The sequence below is a fragment of the Propithecus coquereli genome, unplaced genomic scaffold (assembly GCF_000956105.1).
Source record: "Propithecus coquereli isolate 6110/MARCELLA unplaced genomic scaffold, Pcoq_1.0 Scaffold67, whole genome shotgun sequence".
In the NCBI taxonomy this organism is placed as follows: Eukaryota; Metazoa; Chordata; class Mammalia; order Primates; family Indriidae; genus Propithecus; species Propithecus coquereli.
In genome coordinates, this window is record NW_012152729.1 from 1,152,149 (window position 1) to 1,174,147 (window position 21,999).

The 21,999-nt window shown below is 46.6% G+C and overlaps 1 protein-coding gene across 1 annotated transcript in view; it reads right to left on the reverse strand.

The window, feature by feature from the left end:
- The window catches only part of ZFHX3 (zinc finger homeobox 3), a 229,163-nt gene that overhangs the window by 77,951 nt on the left and 129,213 nt on the right, over positions 1 to 21,999 (reverse strand). Inside the window, exon 4 of the mRNA XM_012660616.1 lies at positions 16,593 to 16,824. Within this exon, the coding sequence (XP_012516070.1) occupies positions 16,593 to 16,824 (232 nt within the window). The remainder of the gene's footprint in view (positions 1 to 16,592; positions 16,825 to 21,999) is intronic.

Sequence of the window (21,999 nt, forward strand, 5' to 3'; positions counted from 1 at the left end):
CTAACATTTCAGGAATCTGGGAAAAGGTATATGAGAATTCTTTTTACTATATAGAATATATTACTTTTCTGTAAGTCTGAAATTGTATCAAAATTTTAAAAATTTGAAAAGAACAAATTGAAATTAAACTAAGATTCCTAACATCTTCAGTCCAATTATATAATTTTTCTATTCTTAAGTATTGCAATTATACACATTATGAATATTTTAGATAGTATGCAAATTTCATTTTACTATTTATTGTTTCCATGTTATTAATGAAAATGTTAAATAAAAACAGAGCTCTTAACAGCACTTACAACTGCCTTCAACACAAACAGCTAGCTGTGAAATCAATATATTATTCCTATCGTTTTAGCTTTTCTTTTAGTCAGATTTCAACACGTGAAAATTCCTCTCTAGGTTCCAAAACTTGTTTAGGATATTATGGGGAAAATAGGAGTTTTATGTATTCATTTTTAATAAATCTATGATATTCACACTTGCAATGCTATTTCAAAGGTGCAGGGAGAAACTGAGAAAACTAGCTTCAAAAGGTGCAAGAAAATGGGACTGTAATTTTTGGTCCTTATGCAAGATATCTAGAATAGCCTGCTCACTGGTCCCTGACCAAACTCCTGAACTGCCTCAACACCCTTGGGTCCTCTTCCTCTATCTGCTTCTCCCCATCTATCCTTCCAGGTACAGGCTAACCCTCTCTCTCTAGCTTCCCCATCATTCAACCCAAGAATTCCTCACATTTGGGAAGGCTCAGGATATTTACCACCTGCTGCATCATCTGGGACTTACCACGGATCCCCTTGAACCCTGCCAACCTTTAGTGTGTGTGTTTGTGTCTCTCACATCCCCCCAAAAAGACCACAGGCTGGGGTCATTTCTCCTACTCTTTTATGTTCCCTCACAGCAACTAGTGTTTACAACTAACAGATGTTTAATAAACAGCTGCAAAGCTCAACATGCCCCAGTGTTCCCAATGCAGAAAGGAAGGAAAAACTGCCTCTGAATAACCTCAGAAGGATGCTTGGTGAACACAGAGAAATGTGTTTGATGTACATTTAGAGACCCCGGAATATAAATCTGCATTTGCACAATTTCCTTTTTCAATGAGAATTCACGTACATTATTTCATTTTATCTTATTAGTATGATGGGTTTGTTCTTGATGAATCCACAGCACTACTGCTACTTGCCATCATTCCATTATCGCTGCATGTTTATAGATTTTCCCCTTTATTACTCATTTTATTTTTCCATCAAGTATATTTCATATACGAGGTAGTGATTATGACGTTCTCTACTCCTTACACTTAAAGTTTGCCAACTTTTTCTGATCATAAAGCATTAAGTGCCTATTATCAAAAATCTTGAAAATAGAAAAAGCATGAATAAAAGTTGTCCACAATCAGTGATAACATCTTAGTATATTTATATACATTTAAAGGAAATTATGACAATTATATGTGACTTTATGTCTTGCTTCTTCCCAGTCTATGGAGCTTTCTTCCATATCCTTAAATATTAATCAAGAACATTATTCTTAATGGCTACCCAGTTTCCCACCACATAATCATAACACAGTTTACTCAATCCCCTCCTCATCTTTAAAAAGACACATGGCTGAGACTTCTAATTGCCTTCCTAACAATCGTTCTTCCTTGCGAACAGAACACTTACTTTTTTTAGGGCGCCATACCCCAGGCCAAAAAGTGTATCTGTTGTGCCCAAGGATAGTCATATGACCAAGTTCCAGCCAATGGGACGTAAGAGGAAGTAAGTAGGTGGGGCTTTGCGGAAAGCTCTTTAGGGAGGCAGACTCGGGTGGCGCATGCGCTCTCACGGTCCCACGTCCTCCTGCCTGGAGCTCGGATGGAGCACCCATCTTGAGACTGTGAGGAGATGACATGAGGCTACAAGAAAAAATGGAAGGGGACCGGGCACCTGCGGGGACTGGGCACCGGCGGAGCCTGGTGGAACCTTCAGTTCAGCGCCTGACTGCCCTCCTGCCAAGTCTGCTATATGAGAAAACTGAAACCCCCTGATTCTTATTAAGCCACTCTTGGGGTGTCTCTGTAATCTACAGCTCAACGCTATGAAACGACAGAATACTTTTTTGTTTCCCCACCTCCTACTATCTTCATCTTCTACACAGCTTCAAAAATACAGTACCAAGACCTCGCACGACACATCCAGTCCAGCCTGAGACAGAAGCCCTGGACAGGAGCGTGGTGGGGTCTCCCTTTCTCTCACCGAGAGCCGCCTGGCTTACTGACGATGAGCTCCCTCCACGAAGCCCACAGAGAATGATCCAGGCCCGTGTTTATTCCTTTTCAGTGTTCCAGCTGAGTGGTAACAAAGAAAACTGCCCCTCACCAGCTCAGGTACCTTCCATGAAAGAATCTCAAAGTTACAGGCCACTGGGGCTGCTTAGCACACTTGTCCCCTGGAACCTAGCCAGCCGGGCTGGCAGATCCCTGCAAACTGAGGCGGCTGCTGGGCTCTGGGTCCCTTTCTCAGGGGGGGAGACATGGTTTGGTTCTCAGCCCGGTCCTGCTGGGAGGCCTCAGCTCCAACGCAGCTCCTCCTGGAAGCCCTCGAGCCAGCAGCGCAGCCCGGATGCCCAGGGAACCCCCGCGGGAACCCTCATGGAGCCTGTGCCTGTCCACACAGCCTGCCAGGTCGTTTGCTCACATAGCGGCTATGCTGAAATCTCCATGTGGTTTCTGCTTGACTCAAGGAACTGGAGTGGCAGCTGTCACTAGAGAAGCCGCTTCTCCTTGATGAACAAACCAGTCCACCCATAAAAACGGACCACACAGTCTTGTAAAGCCCTCGTGCAGCCAGAGACTTAAAACTGGTATATATTAGGGTTAACTGCACTGTCCATTTGAGTCAGGTTTAACGAGATGACAATGCTTTAATCCTGCTGCTTAAAACAATGTCTAAAATGTACAAGTCAAATTTCCAGCCTTTGTAAGAACATGGTGGTGAAGACAGTTTCATCACTGTCAGGTGATGCAACATCCGGGTCCCATGGCTGGAGTTCTGAACAGTCACGCCTTTGCCGAGTTACAGCCGTGGAGCGGGGAGGCTGGGCTGAACACCAGTCCATGTCCAGGTGAGTTTTGACAATTGAATTAACTTTGAAATAAGCTTATTTTTCTGTCCTAAAGGGAAAACGAGCCAAAAATCCTAGGATATATAGATCCTAGTTAACTCAGTTTTACCATAATTTATAGGACAGTTTTTCTAACCAAAAACTGAAGACTATTTTTATCCCAACTTTGCTGCTTCATAAAAAACACATTCGCACATGCAGCTTCAGAGGTTTTGGCCTAAAGCAAGACTTTAAAATATCTGGGTTCAAATATTTCATTGTGATGATAGGGGTGGGAGTATTGTTCTCCGTAAATTTAGACTTCTTTAGCTACAAACAGCTTGGGGATCCAGTCTGCCTGAGAACCATGATGGAATAAGTCAATTGTTGAAGCTTTCTCTCCTTCATTTTAATGAAAGCTCTGAGCTCTCATGACAAGTGTCTGCTGGAGGTGGACAGGAAGCTTGTGAGATGCCGGCTACAATTTGGGTGTTGTCACAGCCCGTCCTGGTCAGCCCGCCATCCCCAGCCATCCGACCACTTCCTGCCCACAAGGCGTCGCCCATTGGAAAGTTTTATTAACCAAATGCTTGGGGGTTTGTGTATATTTATATTACCTCCTCTTCTCTCCTTCTGTTCTACCAGGGCATGTTGGAAAAAAAAAGTTATGATAAACTTTAATAAAAACAAAATTAAAATGATTAAACCTTTCATATCCTTTAGAGATAATCTCTCTTCTGCTGGCTGGTCAAATCTGGAAGAAAACAAATGCAAACCATAGCTTGCTGCTGCTTTTCAATTTTTTTCCCCCCTAAAGAAACAAACAGAAAAAGCTGCCTGTGGCCAGATTTTTAAAATAAATTAAATTTGTCCTCACACACGGCAGCCAGGTGTGGTTGAAACATTCTTTCCAAATATCTATGATATATGCCAACATCCTTCCCTACGGGGGTCTTCCAGTGTGAGCTTGACAATCCTAAGGGGACAGGGACCCAGAGGGGGGAGAAGTGATTCCAAAACAACTTTTGAAAAAGAATCTCTATTTCCCAATTAGCCCTATAATACTGCCTTGCAGAAGTGACTGGAAGCCCTGCTTCTGCACACCATCTACCACAACAAAAAAACAGTCTACATTCCTGATTAAAGAAAAGCCCAGAGAAAACAGTACAGTATGGCACAAATCTCTCTGGTCTTATGTGTTCTGAGGAAGTCTTCAGATCCGCCTGGGGTCTGGGCACATGTCCACAGAGCATAAAATGGCTGTGGAATGAGATCGGGCCTGTCTGTCAAAGGCCAGCTAGACATGGAAATCAGAAGTGGGTCAGCAGCCCTCAGGAATGGGATAATGACCTCTGGACATGCACCACTGGGGACACTAAGAGAACAAAGGTGTTAAGGCACTGTGTTTTTTCTGGATTACAGTATCTAATAGTGAAACGAAATTCTTGTTCTGCGGAATGTGACCCTTGTCATCAGAGGGTTGAGGGTAGGAGAGATTCTTAACTTGCCTCTGTCATCGTAGCACGTCCCCTGACCAGAGTGGGTTTCTCATTCTTCATGTCTGGCGTTTACGTTGTAGTAGAGACAACTTATCCTCAAGTCAAAAGGACAAAAGTCCTTCCTGTGCTTCACACTTGGGCAGTGAGTCACGAGGCAAGGATTTTGTTTTTTGAAAAAAATTACTGACCCCTGGGCTAAAACAGAGAACCCCAAAGAGCTGTGCTGATCCTAGACAAATACACGTGTGGAGTCCTCACACAGTTCAGGGTAAACTTGAGCCCCCCTGTCCTTGCAGTTGTCCCCACACTCAAAATTGCTAGAGAGATGGCACTGTGGCAGCCCATCTCCTCCCCGCTGAGCTCCTTACCCGGGAGTGAAGGAGACAATTCACACCTGAATTCCAGTGGACATGCAAGCTAAACTTACCTTAGAAACCTCAACAGGCCAGGTCACACTGCCACCCTCCCCTGCTCAGACCTGTCCAATGACTTTCCATCTGAAAGGGAGCAAATCCAAATCCCCCATGCTGCCAGGGTCCATGGGACTGGGCCATGTGGACCACATATACCCTGGCACGCTCCCTCCTCTCCAGCAACCTGCCTGCCACCTTTCTGCTTCTCCAGCTAGCCAAGGTATTTGTGTGTGCTGGGCTCTCAGCTAGAACTACTCTCTTTCACTGTCTTTCTGCTCAACTCCAGTATCGCCCTGCTGAGCCCCTTTTATAAAATAGCTCCCTGGGCTGTCCCCACTCCACCCAGCTCCCTCTTTATAGCACTTTGTGCACCTGACAATCTGTATGTGTTTATTTGGTGTCTGCCTCCACCCGACTAGGAGGGAAAGCCCAGTTTTCTCCCTGCTGGCAGGTTCCCCAGAGCCCAGAGTGGTGCCTGGCCATCCTAAGGACACAGTCAACAAACCCTGCCTCTGGACTCAAATCAGTCACATCGTCCCCAGCCATGGCTCTTTTCTAAACGAAGCAAAGGAAGTCAAATATGGTCCTTCTTCGCTCTCCTTCCCACTTATCTTTATCCTTTGTTTCCAAACTCTTCAGGACTTCCCTATTCTCCTTGTACCTTTTCTCTCCCCTTTTCCAAAAATCTTGGCCCCTGAGTTTGATTCTCTTCCACTTTTACTGCCTACACAGCCACTGTTGTTTTCTTAGTAATTCAAGACCTACCAACCCAAAATCCAGCCAACAGCTACTGCAAAATCCCAAGTATTACCTAAAATGCCTGGGTGGGCTCAAGTTTGCTCAGCCAATGGCCAAGCCAGGTCCGTATCACAAAAGCACCTCACAAGGTTCCAGGGCTGGTGACAATCTGGAAACCACGCAAGTAAAGACTCCTGCCCAAGCAAACCAGAATAGGAGCTGCCCTCTCCATTCTATGGGGTCTCTCAGTGCTTCTGGAACTCACTCACACTAGGGCTGGGTGTTAGGAAACCACACAAATCATTTCCAATTCTCCGGGCAGACCAAGACTTGCACTCTGATGTTCACAGAGTCACAAATAACAGCTATCCCTTTTCTCACCTTGGTCTTAGGGTTTCTTCATTTCTATCCTGAAGAGAATCTAGCAATAGATCATATTGTTTTCTAGATATAAAGAAAGCCATCCCTGGGGCAAAGTGCTACTTTGTCCTTGCGTGAGTTCATCAGCCCGCAGCAAGGCCCTGAGCCCTGGGCCTCTGCTCGGAGTCCCCGCTTTGCCGCTGTCTACAGCTGCACCGTCCACGAGAACCTTCTGCAGTAAAGGAAACGGCCTCTATTTGCACTGTCGAGTATGGCAGCCGCTTGCCACACATGGGAACCTAGAGACTCGAGACACCTGTGATTGCTGCCGAAGGGGTGAACACACCTTCGCTCCACGCTCTTGCAGGAAGGAAAGGCCCTGGTGCAGGCTGGCCTTCATGCCTGCACCCCAGGCTCCAGTGTGGGAAAGCAGAGTGTTGGGGACGAGGCGGTGCCTGCCCTGTAGACACGAGCAGGGGTGGGAACCAAATGGAAAGTTATTCAGAGTAAAAACTTACACACTAGGACCTTTATATAATGTCCACACTGGAGTAATTGCTACAGAGTAAGGTAAAACCAAGGAATAATGAGTCCTTCACATAATTCCAGCAGCTGAAATCCTTTGGATGGAAACCCAACCAATTTACACCATATAGAATTCTATACCATAATAGGTCATAGGATATGGAAGGCTCTGGGGAGCATTTACCCCAACCAGAGCGAAAAAACCAGGGCCAGGGCCACCAAACTCCACGCACAAATCCAGTGAGATCTGCTTAGTCCTTAAAAGCAGGAGTGAGCAGCAGAGGGGTCTGTTTCTATAAATCCCTCCCACACGAGCCTAATACGGACAGCCTGTTGGAGCACCCTCAGTAAAGGCAAGTCTGATTGATGTCAAATTTCATAGGTCCAAGAATCTTCCTCCAGGTGGCCGGCTGGCAGCCCCCCTGGTTTTACTAGCAGGGAGGTTTGAGTGAGGGCTGTGTCAGGACAGGCAAGGAAAGACTCGTGGCAAAAGGCTCAAAGGACACAGGGCTCAACCCCCTATCCTATCCTAACATGTTTCTCTGAGCACTTCCGGCTTCATCTGGAGTCCCCTTCCACAGAAGCCACTCTGTTTATTCACATGCTAAGGCTGGCACTAAGGACCATGTGCTGAGAGCAGAAAGCCGGAGAGGGCCTAGCAGGCACTGACAGCTCTGCTGGAGGCTACTTCCAGGGTCTCTGCCCTTCACCTCTACGTCCACCTTTACGTCCTACCTTCCTGCCATACCCAAAGTGACCACAGAAGAAGAAACAAGAAACTGGCCTGAGAAACCAGAAAGTCCAAGTTATAGAGTGGACTGTGTACCTCTCCAATTCCTATGCTGAAGTCCTAACATCTGGTACCTCACAATGTGACTATATTTAGGAACAAAACTTTCAGAAGTAATTAGGTTAAAATGAGGCATTTAGGATGGGCCCGAATCCAGTCTGTCTGCTGTCCTTATAAGAACAGGAGTTAGGACATAAAGAGACACCAAGGGTACTCACACACAGGCTATGTGAGACCAAGACAACGCCACCATTTGCAAGCCAGAGAAGCCTCAGAAGAAACCAAACCTGCCCACACCTTGATCTCAAACTTCTAGCCTCTAGAACTGTGAGAAAATATTAATAAATTCCTGTAGTTTAAGCCACCCAGTCTTTGTTACGGCAGCCCTAGCAAAATAATTCAGTCCATGAGGAAAAACTCCATCATAGGCGCAGAATTTCAAACCAATGGAAAAAGCAAGTGAAAAATGCACACATTCTTTTTTGACTTTAGAATATGACCATTTTGGATAAAATTTCGGGTTAAAACAGACTAGCCTGTTCCAGGACAATCACATACCATCTGATTTTTAATATTCTAATTAGAACAGGGGTCAAAGATCTTTTAAAAGCAATAAACAGCTCCTTTTATTAACATATACACAAAAGGTCTCAAGACAGTCTTGAGGTATAAAACGATAAAGAGGCCGTTAACATCCACCCTGACAAACACATCTTTACAAAGTCCTTTCAAAGTCCCTCAAAACTGCTAATGGAATAAGACGTAAGTGGCAAAAACCAAAATTAAATGCCTATTTGAATACATTTCTCCCATACTGAGAAAAACAGAGAAAGAAACAGAGGTGGGGGGTGGGGGGGGCAAGAAAGGATATACACCCACCCAGGCTGGCAGAGCACAGGCAGGTGGCGGGAGCCACACTACTTTAAACCACAAGCTGAAAAACAGTATGGAGAATGCAGCCCAAACCTAGCCTGGGCCTACAGGAAATCTGAGGGACGCAAGGGAAGAGTCCAGCACTGTCCAACAGGACATTCCAAACTGTTCTATAAATCTGTACTGTCACGCTGGGTGTAGTGGCTCACGCCTGTAATCCCAGCACTTTGGGAGGCTGAGGCGGGAGGATCACTTGAGGCCAGGAGTTCAAGACCAGCCTGAGCAACATAGTGAGACCCCCATTTCTACAAAAAACAAACACAAAATTAGCTGGACATGGTGGTGCACGCTTGTAATCCTAGCTACTTGGGAGGCTGAGGCAGGAGGCTCGTCTGAACCTGGGAGTTCGAGGCTGCTGTGAGCTATGATGATGCCACTGAACTCCAGCCTGGGCAACAGGGCAAGACCTTGTCTCAAAAAAATCAAATAAGTAAGTACCATCCACCAGGGTAGCCATGAGCCACACGTAACTATTAAGCACTTGAAATTTGGCTAGTATGATGGAGAAACTGAACTGAAAATTTTATTTAACTTTAACAGAGAATCCAGAGAAGCTTCCTTGTGGCTCTCAAGGTATTTGAAAGCCCACAAACCAGGAAAGTATGGACAGTGCTTATAATGATTTGCAAGGCCACAAAACTTTCCACTGCTAGTCAATGTTAGAAAAAAAGTAATTTAGAACTGTAATTCTTATAATTGGGTCACAGTTTGAAGGGGGCTCCTTAACATCTGTAACTCTGAGAAAAAGCCTTTGAGCTATTTCTGTAAGCAGAGAGATAGATGCATGTTCTATTTCCTCCCTGGCCCCCTACGAAGGTCGGGAACAAGTTTCATACAGGATGTAAGTAGCCCCAAAAATGATTCTTTGGACCTTCCTAACGCAATACAAGTACAAATCATTATTTCTCTTGACAAGTACATTGGGGCAATGGAGAAGGTGTGAAGTGCCAAGGCTGGGACAGGGATCCACGTGAGGGGGTGCCTGCACACGTGACAGGGGACAGCAGAGGATGACCACCACTTCCTGCTATAGCTGCCAGCAGCACGAGGTCCCTCCTCTCCAGTGAAATCCAGGGAGAACCCCCAACTCCCAACCCAGCAAAAACACCTACTCGTTGCCTAGCTATCCATGTTCACTTCACGGTCAAGTGTCAAACTTTCAAGTTCCTTGGATATACTTTCCAAAGGTGACTTGGGATATTTTGGGATAAAGGTCTCACTAAAATAACGTTTGGTATGACGTCACATTCCATGGCTCCCTTGGGGGGTCCTGTGTCTCCAGACTATGATCAGCCAACTGGGGTCTGTGACATGCTCACATCCTTAAACGGGGGACCCCTCAATGCTCACCCCCAACACACACACACCTCCCTATACACTATCTCTCCTAATCCGAGTAACCACCAGCAGGTACCCCTTTCTTCTTTTTGCAGTGACAAAAAGAAACCCTCCCTAGTAGGGAATGGGCACAGTGGTGCTTCCTCTCCAAGTGGGCAGCGCTGGGTGGCCATGGGGGCACTCACTACTTACTACCTACTCAAGGAGGTGGCACGGAGGACACCCTGGAGCCCCTAAACAAGCCAGTATGGCAACATATAGCTGGTGCTCCAGTGTCACACACTGAAACACAAAAAACCCGATAGTTTTATCATCCCATAAAAATAATGCAACTAGTGAACGGCAGATGTAGAATGGGAAAGGCTGAATGAATAAGAACTACTGCACCTCGGGCTACTGCAGCCAGGTCTGGGATAACTTGCGAAGAGGTGCGACACCCTTTTGCAGACCGAGGGTAGACGGGAAGCTAATGGGGAGGCTGCAGACCCCGGACCCACTGCCCAAGTGACCATCCTGGTGATGTCACATCCTTTCCAGAGGGGCCTTGCCAGGCCAGCAGCGTCCGACCACAGTGCAGCAGCACACTGCCTATGTCCACCTTCCAACAGACCAGATCATTAGCATATTTTGCAGAGAGCAAGCAGAAAAGTTTAATTGCCCTTAATTACCCAGTTCAAGACGGCTCCTAGATAATGGCTCTCAGATTTCTTGCCTGGTATCGACGTAATTTCCCTGACTCTGGCTTCATTATATCCTGAACTTAGAAGCAACAGCCTCTCCAAGATGGCTTTCCATAACAGATGCTGAAGGTCCAGCGAAGGCTGGGCTGTCACTACAAAGGTTTCCTCTTCGAAGAGTCAGATCTTCAGCTTTCACACTGCTCTGGGGGGTGTGTGTGCGCGCGTGTGTGTGTGTGTGCGTGTGGTGTGGGAGGAAGGGGAGGGGAGGACACACTCGCATGTACTTAGGAAGGACTAAGACGAGGAATATGTAATCAGAAGCCATCACGACTGCAAATGTAAATGAACAGGCAATTGGCACTGACCTTTGTAGATTGTTAGAGGACTAATTAAGGCAAATCAAGAACTCTGTTCCAACAGAAAAACAAGACAGTATACACCCTGAGCACTACTCCTGTCCTCTCTATGTAAATGCAAAATGCAAGAGAATCAGACAGTAACCAAACTGTGTGTGCTTAGTATTGGCAAACAAAAAACTATTTCCATGAACAAAAGACAACCAAGATTTATTTCTTAGTAGCTTATTAGCAATTTTGCTAAAATCTCTATCAGCAAGCACTACTGATACTTGAGCTCTTGTGCCATGTGCCTGACATTCTACTATTAGAGTCCACATAAATAGATCCCACCCATGAAACAGCCAGATACACACTCACAGACCCTTTGCTCGAATGCTTATCTTAAAAGCTGTAAGAAAAACACTTTTAAAAAAATCAAGCTATATGCTATTCTGTAAATAGCATAACATTACTATTTAACAATAATTTAAAAATACTATGTTCTCTTTCATGTTGACGTGTAATGGCCTCTCTTTGTCTTTGCATTGTAAAGCATCCTTCTAAAAAGCACACTGAAATTTACAATCCTCATCCAAACAGTCCTTCATCAGGCAATGTCCTTTAAACAGATCGTCATATGTTCTCCATTCCTCCATGAATGCTTAAAGTTTCAGTTACCCCCGTATGTTTTGATGCACTTTTACATTTGTTAGAAATACTTTATCCCTACACTTTTCCCAAGCCCTGTCAAGATGCACACTAAAAAGGAAAAAAGAGAGTTATGCTGGTTTTACAAAAACAATACTTCAAAATTACAGAACTGACCACAACATGTTTTAGTGCTATGAGAAAAATCACACTGAAAATTGCATATAATTTAGCTATTTACCAAAAAAGATGAACTTCATATTCAGATGGTATCCTTACGCCAATTTTGAAAAATAAAAACAAAACCAAACGAGAAAGCTGAACATGGTATATTTTTTTGTTCTTTTAACCTGTATAAGTTAAGTGGAACACCTCCCTAAAACTTGATTTTAAAAAATAATCCATCAAACGAAGCCAGTGAGTGTTTCGGTAAAGGCTGCCACCCAGATGACATCATCACTTGGGAAGCTGTCTCCACCTTTCTGACCCCAGGAATTCACTATCGTGGATGCCAAACATGTGTCAGGAAAGGGGGACACCATCTTTTGCTCCAAGCAAAACAGTCTTTTAAACTCTGAATGATCATGCCCTGTGTGAAGTGAGTCAGTGTCCAATTACCTCGAATGCCTGAGCTGGCGTCTTAACCGGTGTATCCAAACCAAGAGCTGAGAGGAGACATCCACTGTGTCCCCCAGCTCATAAAACGTCTTATATATAGTAGGCCCGCCATAAAGAATTGCTAAATTTAATTACACATGTTCAAAGTTTAGAGCTATGTCTTTGTGAAAGAAAAAGTAGTTGAGGCAAGGGGAGTGAGAGAGAAAACGGGAGCAGGAGGAGGAGAAGGAGGAGAAAGGCCAACAGCAGGAACACAAAGGGCCTCCTGTATTCTCGAAGCCCAGGGCACTGATACTGTGAAATTAACTACAGTTTCACCCAGGAGCCAGAAATGCCTTTTTAATAAGCAAACAGGGAAGCTGATCCCACACAGGACCCACCTCTGAGAGCTCTCCATCTTTCAAGAGCTTCTGGTCAACTAAGGGGAAGCAAACAGCCAATGCCAGCAACTGCGAGCTGGGGCCCAGTTCGTCGGCCCGCGGCAATAAGCTGCTGCCACCTGTGTGCAGGTAGGGCTAAAATGAAATGACCAACCCTGACAAAGTCAAGAGACTACTTGTTCTTGCAGAAAAAACACTCAAGCCAATAATCAAAAGTCCAGGTCGAAATAAGACTGCCTCGGTGGGGAGAGGAAACTGTTGTAGAGCTCACTCCTCCAGCTTTAGCAAGGAAATCTTGTTACCCATAGAAGGTGGTGTGAGACGAGGGTATGAAGCCCAGAGCTCAGAAGGGAAAGGAAGTTATTTCTGATGGTGCATATGTAAAACTTTGTGGTATGTGGATAACAGAGGAGAAAGAAAGGAAGGAAAGGAGAAAGAACACCGTAGTTCACCAGGATGACAAAAGCCAGAACTGCCAGCTCTAGAAAGCACAACCATTGACATTGTGGCTTCCAGCTGGCGCAGACAGGGCTCCCATAAGGTGCTCCAAGACTTCCTAACGCTTCCTCATGCCACACGCTGACTGTTTCTAGCCAAAGAATAATGTCTTGATCCTTATGTTAAAGAGGACAGGATTGAGACTATTCTAGAAAGTTTATGTTCATAAAATTTGAAGTTGATGATCTTAAATATCCCAATTCTACCAGGCCCATCATGTCCCTTTTCTTGAAGATATTCTTTCAAGTTTTTAAGGCCAAAATATATCTTCTTTTGGAGGAGGGAGGATGTATCTTAAGGTGATGTTTCCCAAAGGCATTTCTACAACAGAACTGAGTTCGTGTTAATGTGAATAGGAACATCACCTAATAATCTGTCCCCCTGGCACCAGTCAAGAGTACTGGCCTAACTGGAGCCGTGTGTGGGAGGGGAGCGGCCCGGGGAGGGACGCCTGCAGAGAAAAAACATGACTACAGGCCAAAGACAACACAGAAGGATTTTGACATACAGAAGGGAAGTCGCTCAACTCCACTGACGTTCCTCATACACTTGAGGGAGGGGAAAAAAAAAAACATAATACGCATTAAGCGAGAGAAACCCAGAAGCCAATGGTGTAGGAAAGCAATCCCCGCGCACGGCATAAATAGAAGTATTACGTTATAAAACAGGGAACTGTTTGTTCCAGTCCATAGACCCTGGGTGAAATGGCAGCTGTACACTATTTAGTTTGGGGCACTTCATTAATAAAAAGGAATTCTGAGCAGAGTGAAAGAAAGAATTGAGGGGTGAAAGGGAGCAGCTTTTAACAGAAGATTAAAATAATGATGTATGCAGAGCTGGCTAAAAATAAAACACAACAAAACAAAAACAAACCACAAACCTTGAAAGAAATAGTCTAAATATATGGGCAGAAGGAAGAACCCCGTGAGAGGGCCCAGCAGTGGAATGATGAGGAGGAGCAGGGACGAGCACGGGCCAAGACACCTGTTGGGGCACAGGGTCCCCAAAGCAGGACAGCAGAAAGGCCTCAGCCTCCGGGCACAGAAGTGAGTCTGAGGGTGCCCTGTCCCCTCCCTCTCCTCTGAGAGCGTTCCCACAAGGGGACAGGATCAGAGGTGAAGCAGAAGCTCCACAGATTAAGGCCATTTAAACTTTAACTGGAAGAGGCATTTGCAAAACACATGAGAAGGGACCATCTCCCAGTGACCTAGAAGTGACAGAAACTATCCTGTCCCCAACAGCACTTTTCCTGAACAAACGATTGGTACCACCTGTCAGGAGAACTTGCCTTTCCACTGTGCTATGAAGCCTCAGCTCCTCTGGCAGGAAGAACAATTTCCAAACTGTGCTCTATCCTGTCATTTGGGAGCCGCGGCTTCATTTATATGGAGAAGGCGTCAAGGAGCAGTCGGGTGATCCGGACAGGAGCAGGTGGGCAGGGGGCTTTGGAGGGGCTTAGGCGGACGCCTCCAGGAGGAAATGAAGCTGACAGAAAAGCTGATAGCGCAGAGCGTTCGGAGATTAGGAGATGTCTACTCCTGGCAGAGCGAGGTTAGCCATGAATTAATCATAGGTACCTAGAAAACCAGGGAAAACAAAAAGTTGTACAAGAAGGTAAATGAAATTATAAAACTCTACATGGCTCAGCTGTGATTAATATTTATAGAGTTATAATAATGAAAACACTGAATATTAATATAACCCCAAATTATTATTTAATCATAATGGAAGATGGAGGGGGAAGGTGGAGTGTGTAGGGCGCTGGGGAGCGTGAGCATGGTGCGGGGGAGGTACCGGGTGTGTGAGTGCAGTGTCTGCATCGGTGGGTGGTGTGTGTGTGTTTATGAGCTCTGTGTAAATGTGTCTGGGCTGTGCAGTGCCTATGTGTGTGTGGTGTTTGTGTGGGGGTTACGAAGTGTGTGAGGTGTGTTGTTTGTGGGGGACGTCCACATGCGTGGGGTGTGTGGGTGCAGTGTCTGTGTTTGGGGGGTTTAAGTGTGTATAGGGCATGGGAGGCGTGTGGTATGGTGTCTCATGTGTGTGGGATGTGTGAGTGCATATGGGGTGTGTGGGGCGCAGTGTGTGTTTGCATGTGTGTGTGTGTGTGAGAGTACATATGGGGTAGGGGGTGTTGGCGTGTGTGGGTCTGTCTGAGTTTGTGGATGGTGTGTGTGAGTACGTACAAGCGGGCGGGTTTGTAGAACGGCATCCTAGCGAAACCCTCATCTGCCAGAGTGGAAATTCAAGAGATAACGTCTAAAACCTAAAAGCAAGAAACGGTAGTAGAGGCATGTTGGAAATAAGCAATGGAAGAGACGTGTAAAAGTCGAAAGCCATTCCTCTGGGGAATAGATGGAGGGGAGGGCCACAGCTATTTTTCATAAGGTCTATGTAGCTTTTTGCCTTTAAAAACTATAAAAATGCATAACTGGATCACATTAAGACTAAAACCCCACACAGCCACGATGGCTTAATGGCCGAGAAGGTGCTGCAGGAGATGGAGGATGAGAGCTGGCCTTGCCTCTCTGGCTTGGCCAGGCCATTAGAAAGGTGCCATCACAAGGAAAAAGAGGTCCAGTGAGGACAGTCGTGAGCTCAGCGTCCAGGAGGTGAGCCCAGTGAGGCATCCAGGAAGCTGTATGAGGGCACGTGCCAACGCCAGGAGAGCAAAGCTTTAAGAGGCTGGGAGCCGAGGACCAAGGACCAGGCACTGGGACAGGCTGAGGACCGGCAGCCAGGCACAGGCATGGAGAACGGCTAAGAGAAGCTGGAGGACGAGAGAGGAACGTGTCCTAGAAGCTCAGGAAAGGGAGCTTCCAGGAGGGACTGGGCAACAGTTTCAAATACCATAGAAAGAAAAGAATAAGGACCAGTGGGCCCTGGGGTGGGTACATGGAAGGTGAGTGCCCTTCCCAAGGTGGTTTGGTGACTGCAGGAAACAGGCAGAGGTAGGCTGAGGCGTAGACTAGAGATGAGCACTGCAGAGCGTCCTCTCAAGGATCTTGAAGATTCTGCTGTAGAGAGAGTGCAGGGACTGAGGAGTAAGGAAACGTGTTTGTTATATTGTGTTTAAAGATGCAAGTGACTGTCTTGTACTTCCAAGTTGATGGAAAGGGACTGAAAAGATTGAAAAAGTTGAAGAGAGGAGGTGATTCTACCAAACGAGGTCCCAGCAGGAATAAGAGTCACCAAGCGCAAAGGGGAGAGAAGAAGAGGAAGGTGACTGCAGACGGGATGACGGACGGGAGGTAGAAACGAGGCGAGCTCCCGCTGGAAGGTGACACCAGGAGGAAGCACACAGCACTCACCCGCTGAATAACGAGAATTGCTCCCAAATACAACTGAAATTTGTACAACAAGCACTTGCTTTGATCGGCACCAAAGTGCATTTCTACAGACCAGACTCTGAAGCCACACACTGTCTATCCTTAATACTGCAAGGCACGCTACTTAGTATTTGCTGTGTCAATTTGAACCAATAAATGGAACTGAGCATATATACTGGAGGACCTTTGGGAGAGGGGACAGAATCTCTTCTGTTGGCCGCTCCTTGGGTAGTGGCTTGTGACTTCCTTAAGGCTGAGTGTGCACCTGAAGAAAAGTGGTGCTAAGCTTAAGGCAAAAAAGCAAAGCAACAATCGACGCACGTTCCTTCCAAAACACAATGGTCATCTGTGAGGTCAGTCATGGACACGAGGGCCAGGCCCACCTTGGGCCGCCCATGCCTGTGAGGCGACTCACCTGGGTCGGTGGAGGGGCACCTGCGGATGGTGAAGATCTGCCCCAGGTCCTCGTCCTCCTCCGGAAGGCCCTTCTGCAGCCGCTGCAGCTTGCGCAGGCTCTCGCTCCGCTGGTGCTTCATGGAGCGCACGTGCTGGATGAGGTTCAGCTTGGCCTTGGTGGAGTAGTTGCACAGGACACAGTGGTAGTAGCAGCTCTCGCCTTCCACGCCACTCTCGTGCTGCTGCAGGTGCTGCAAGGGACGGGAGAGGGACACGCCTTGGGTAAGCTGCTCCAAGCCAGGCATTGCCATGAACCCACCCCATCCTGGTCACAGCCACGGCCCAAGAGGATGGTTGTCGATTTAAGATTCCTTAGGGCGGCTGCTTTCGTTTTCCCCAATGCACCTTCTCCAACAGTTCACTGGAGTCGAGCAGCACGCTGACTCCCATTCTGTCTCCCCTACACGTCCCCTCCCATGAGGCTCTCCAGAGCGCTCACGACGCTGCTGACCCGATGGAACCTCCCCGCGTAACACCGGTTTTCCTGGCACAATTATTCAAGGTTCCCCCTTTCTCTCCCCAAAGTGTCCTGCTTTAGTTAGATTGGGGTTGGCAAACTACGGCCCGCAGGCCAAATTCAACCTGCTGCCTGTTTTTGTAAATAAAGTGTTGCTGGAACACAGCCAAGTCCACTGATCTACATGCTGCCTACAGCTGCTTTAGAACGTCAGAGTTGAGCGGTCGTGACAGAGATGGCATGGTCCACGAAGCCTAAGTTATTACTACTGGCCCTTTACAGAAAAAGTCAGCCAACCCCTGCTTTAGGGACAGCCTATGATCACCCTAGCTGTTCAGCACCTTAAGTCAGTAACAGAGAGCCAAAGCTGCGATCTGGCTGTTTCACACAGAAAAAAACACTCAGGTTTTTGTATTTAAAACTACAGTCTACAGGGAGAACCCAAAATTAGGTTTCCCACTGGATTAAAACATGACAGAAAAATAAATTTCTCCAGACTAGTTCCCTGTCGATCTCTCAAGGTCATCTGGTTTATCACTGGTCACTATCATTGGTCATCCTGTCCATCAGACAGTCAAAATGACATTCCCTGTTGTGTTCAGCAGACACAGTACTCATCCCGGAGCACGGAAGCCACGAGCCAGCAGGAAGCGGGCACGCAAGATCTAAGTGTGGGGTGGAAGAACAGCAAGAGTCATAGCGATAGTCACAGACCCCAGACCCCTGTGTCTGGGAGAAGACTTAAAGATCGTGCCAGAACAAAATTCACCATGTTTCCTGGGCCTCCTGGGAATATGATGAACACTACGGACACTTTTTACACTACCATGTATAGAATGGACAAGCTCCTGGTAGAGAAAGGCCACCTCCTTCATTTCAATTGACAGATTTTAGAGGAAGAGGGAATTTTTCTACTGGGTACACGGGAAGCAGGGAAAACAATCCTGAAAAGCTTAAGTGGCTGTCCAAGGTAACCCAGCTAGTTAGTGGGTGAGGGAGAACTAGAACCGGGAGCTTATCTCCCCCACACCACGTACCCAGCATCCTTTTGCAGGAGGAAAGTCAGACAATCAAAGTGTTTTATTGCTCACGTGATTATTTGTCCTTCCCTCTTCCTCCTCACCCCCCGCCACCCACGCCTGGCCCAAGGAGCTACGCTGAGCACACAGCAAACGCCCTGGACCTGCTCGGTGCTGCCAGCGCTTTCTCACCCACGTGCCTCTGTCTGATGTCCGTGCCTTGGTAACACTTTCTGATCCTGCTTGGTCATCTCTTCCTCGTCCAGCTCAGGATGCCAGACACCGAGCGGCTGGACTAGCTAGGATTCCCTGCACTCCACACAATGCTGAGAATACCAGAGTGGCCCTGGGAGCGCTTGCCATCGAGGACGCTGCCCTGAGGATCACACGCTGGCACACACACATCCTGTGTACAGTGAACAAGTGTGAAAAATCCAGAAGCATATTTGCACTTTGTTGGAAGCAGAAATATGAATGTATCAACTAAGTGTCAGGGACCACTCACCAGAAGGGGGTCGAGGCCCTAAATCACGTAAACTGGCTAAAACGCTCCCCCAGGAAATCTCGCCACCTTGCAGGTAAGAATCTGAAGGGCTTCACAGGCCCCAACTGAGAACAATCCCTTCTGTCTTCCAAAATGGGTGATTTAACGCACTCAAATGCAGAGCCTTGGAATCAACCAAGACCCCTACCAGTTATGATTGCCCTAGAACGCTTCAAACCAGGAAAAGCTGGGAGAACCAGTGAGCTCGGTGTTAACTTTTAAAGAAATAACAACTGATAATAAAAAACTTCAATTAAATTTGAGCTGATTTTTAAAAAATGATTTATCTTCAATTTGCCTTTTGTGACATAGGGCTCCTTGCAGAGGACTTCAGGAGGATGGGATGTGCCAAGGCGATGCTTTTTGGAGGCCATGACCCTGGGGAGAAGGAGGGTGGATGCGAAGGAAAAGACGAGCTTGCCCATGTTCACTCTCCCAAATTTCTCCACAGGGCCCCTCGGAAGCCAAAAACTGGACCGGGATATTCCTGGGAACAAGGGTTTTGCCTGGGACCGAGCAGGAGGAAACCTGTACAAGAGCCAGAAACTGTTGTCTTGGGTCACTAAGGCCAAAAGAATTATATTTATTAAAGATTCAACTAGAATGGAGTGAATAAAAGATAACAGAGAAAATAACCATGAATCCAAGCAGTAAGTTCCATCAAGGGATTTTGGAGGCAGAAGAAACCATGACGTCAGAGCAAGAATCACTAAAGCCTTACCCAAAACCCCCGCTACCTCCCCACGAAACAAGATTGCCTTGCAATAAGGCACTGAATTTTAAACATAAAATTTTAATATGGATGTGAAGGTTCTATTCCAAATGGCTGGGGTTTTCCATCTAGGAGCCAGAAGAGAAGGATCACATGGCTAGAAAGAGTTAGACTGGAATTGAGATGTCATATGTCTTCTGTCCTCAAATCCATGGGCTCTTGCATGATAGGGCTATCCTGAATTGAAATAAACATCATACTAGGAACCCTCACTTTTCAAAATACGGTATAATGAAGATATTCCAAAACTACCCTACACTCAAGCTCATATTGGTAAACTATGATCTCTCATACCACCACGAATTATTCCGTCTGCCATCTGAGCGCCGTTTAGGGAAGGAAATGGGCAGACACTACGAATCATGCAGAAGAGAATAAAAGGAAAAGGGAAGAACGGAGCCACAACCCCTTCCACCTGTCCCGCTGTAGGGAACATTTAGGGTCCTCTTTTAGAGATTTCTACAAAAGTTTAATTCAAAATTCCAAGCTTGCTTTGCACTCTAAGTTCATTCTCCAAGATACTTAAAAAAAAAAAAAAAAATCCAGAATAAACTATATCTTGTTTGCTAGGAAACACCTGCTTATAAAGGTTACATCCCAACCCAAACTTCTGGGTACCTAGGTCTACTCATGTCTACCTGCATGTGACAAATCCTGTTCTCACCAAATTATCTAAGTTCCTTGTTACTTCTCAGGCTGTCCAACCTGGAGGAAACATGGAACCCAAAGCTAGCAGCAGGGTCACTGGCCTCTGTGACCTTTCCCACACCCTCTGCTCATTTCCCAGGCCTTGAGTGGGGCAACCCCCTGTTGGTCGGATCCTCTCTCCCTCCGAGGTGGCACTGGCCACATGCCCAGAATCCCACCCTTGGACCCTGCCTCATGAGGAGCAGGAGGGAGTGGGGTGAAGGAGGCACATGAGGACGGCACGGGGCAAGTCAGCCAGCCAAGAACATGCTTCCCCTGCAGAAGAGAGGAGATGTTTTCATTTGGAGAAGGAGGGAGAATAATTTGTTCCTGACCCAGCTAATTAGAATACCCTCAATTGGGATCACAATGTATTTAATTAAATTCACTGTAATATACGAAGAATCCACCAAGGCACAAATCCCAGTGGTGCACTCAATAAAGGCGCTGCCTTCTTTCAGAGTTCTTGCTCTCCTCGCCAGGCAGGAAATTTTTCTCCCACGCAAATCCTGAATTCCCCAACCCTCTCCGCCTCTGTCACGGAACTCTCCCATTGGGAAGGGGGGAACCCAAGTTTTGAATTCCTTTTTCCACTTTGCTTTTTCTCTGTGCTCCCAATTCCAAACTGTTCTCCTTTGTCAGGTCAAGAGTGTGGTTTAAAAAAGAAAACAAAACAACAATGTAGACTGGGGTTAGATGTGCTATGATGCACGCCACTCCAGGACCCAAAGAAAACTGGCTGTTAAGCCCACGTGGCAGGGTTTTGTTTCCGCTCAATTCTAACTGTCCACAACATGTGAGACACTATGCACACATATATACACACGCATGCACACACACACATACAGAATATGCCCAACCTGGGGGCTGAACCTGCAGGTGATTCGGGCGGTGACAGCCATGACTCGGGATATGAGGAGGGCGTCCCTTCGGCCTGAGTACCTTTTTGAGAATAAACCACTTACACCACTGAAAATCACTGGGGCCTCCTAGCTCACTCAAGAAAAATCAGGCCGGGCGCGGTGGCTCACGCCTGTAATCCTAGCTCTCTGGGAGGCCGAGGCGGGTGGATTGTTTGAGCTCAGGAGTTCGAGACCAGCCTGAGCAAGAGCGAGACCCCGTCTCTACTAAAATTAGAAAGAAATTAATTGGACAACTAAAAATATATAGAAAAAATTAGCCGGGCATAGTGGCACATGCCTGTAGTCCCAGCTACTCGGGAGGCTGAGGCAGGAGGATCGCTTGAGCCCAGGGGTTTGAGGTTGCTGTGAGCTAGGATGACGCCACGGCACTCTAGCCCGGGCAACACAGTGAGACTCTGTCTCAAAAAAAAAAAAAAAGAAAAGAAAAATCAGTATCTTCCCACAAACTACTAACGAGGAAGTATGGCCAACCAACCAAGAAAGAAGAATCAGCCCAGCTGAACACAGAAGAGTGGCAACTCAGGACCACCCAACTCACTTGGTCCAGCCTCTCCCCGTAACCTTGAATCCATCTAAGCTTTTCCTTGACCGTCCCCCAGTCTCACTGGCTGGTTTTAAAAGCCCCTGCAAAAGACTGAGTTATACAAACTGCAGAGGTGCGGGCTTTTCACTGAAAGGAACTTCCATGCTTCGCAACAGCATTTACTTTCTGAAATCTTGGAGAAGTACAATGACCTGAAGGAAGGAAATAAGTATCCAGTTTGACTTAAATGGGAGCAGAAAAGGTCCAGCAATCTCCAACTCCTCCCAATCACCACTGTGCAGCAGATAACAAACTGTCCCCACCTGGAGCAAGGAGGGGATATGACTGTCTCAGGTTACGTAGTCAGCGCCTACTGCTGGCAGGGAAGCCTGGTGGGCTCACTCACGTTGGTCAAAGAAACCTTTTCTTGCACCTCTTTCT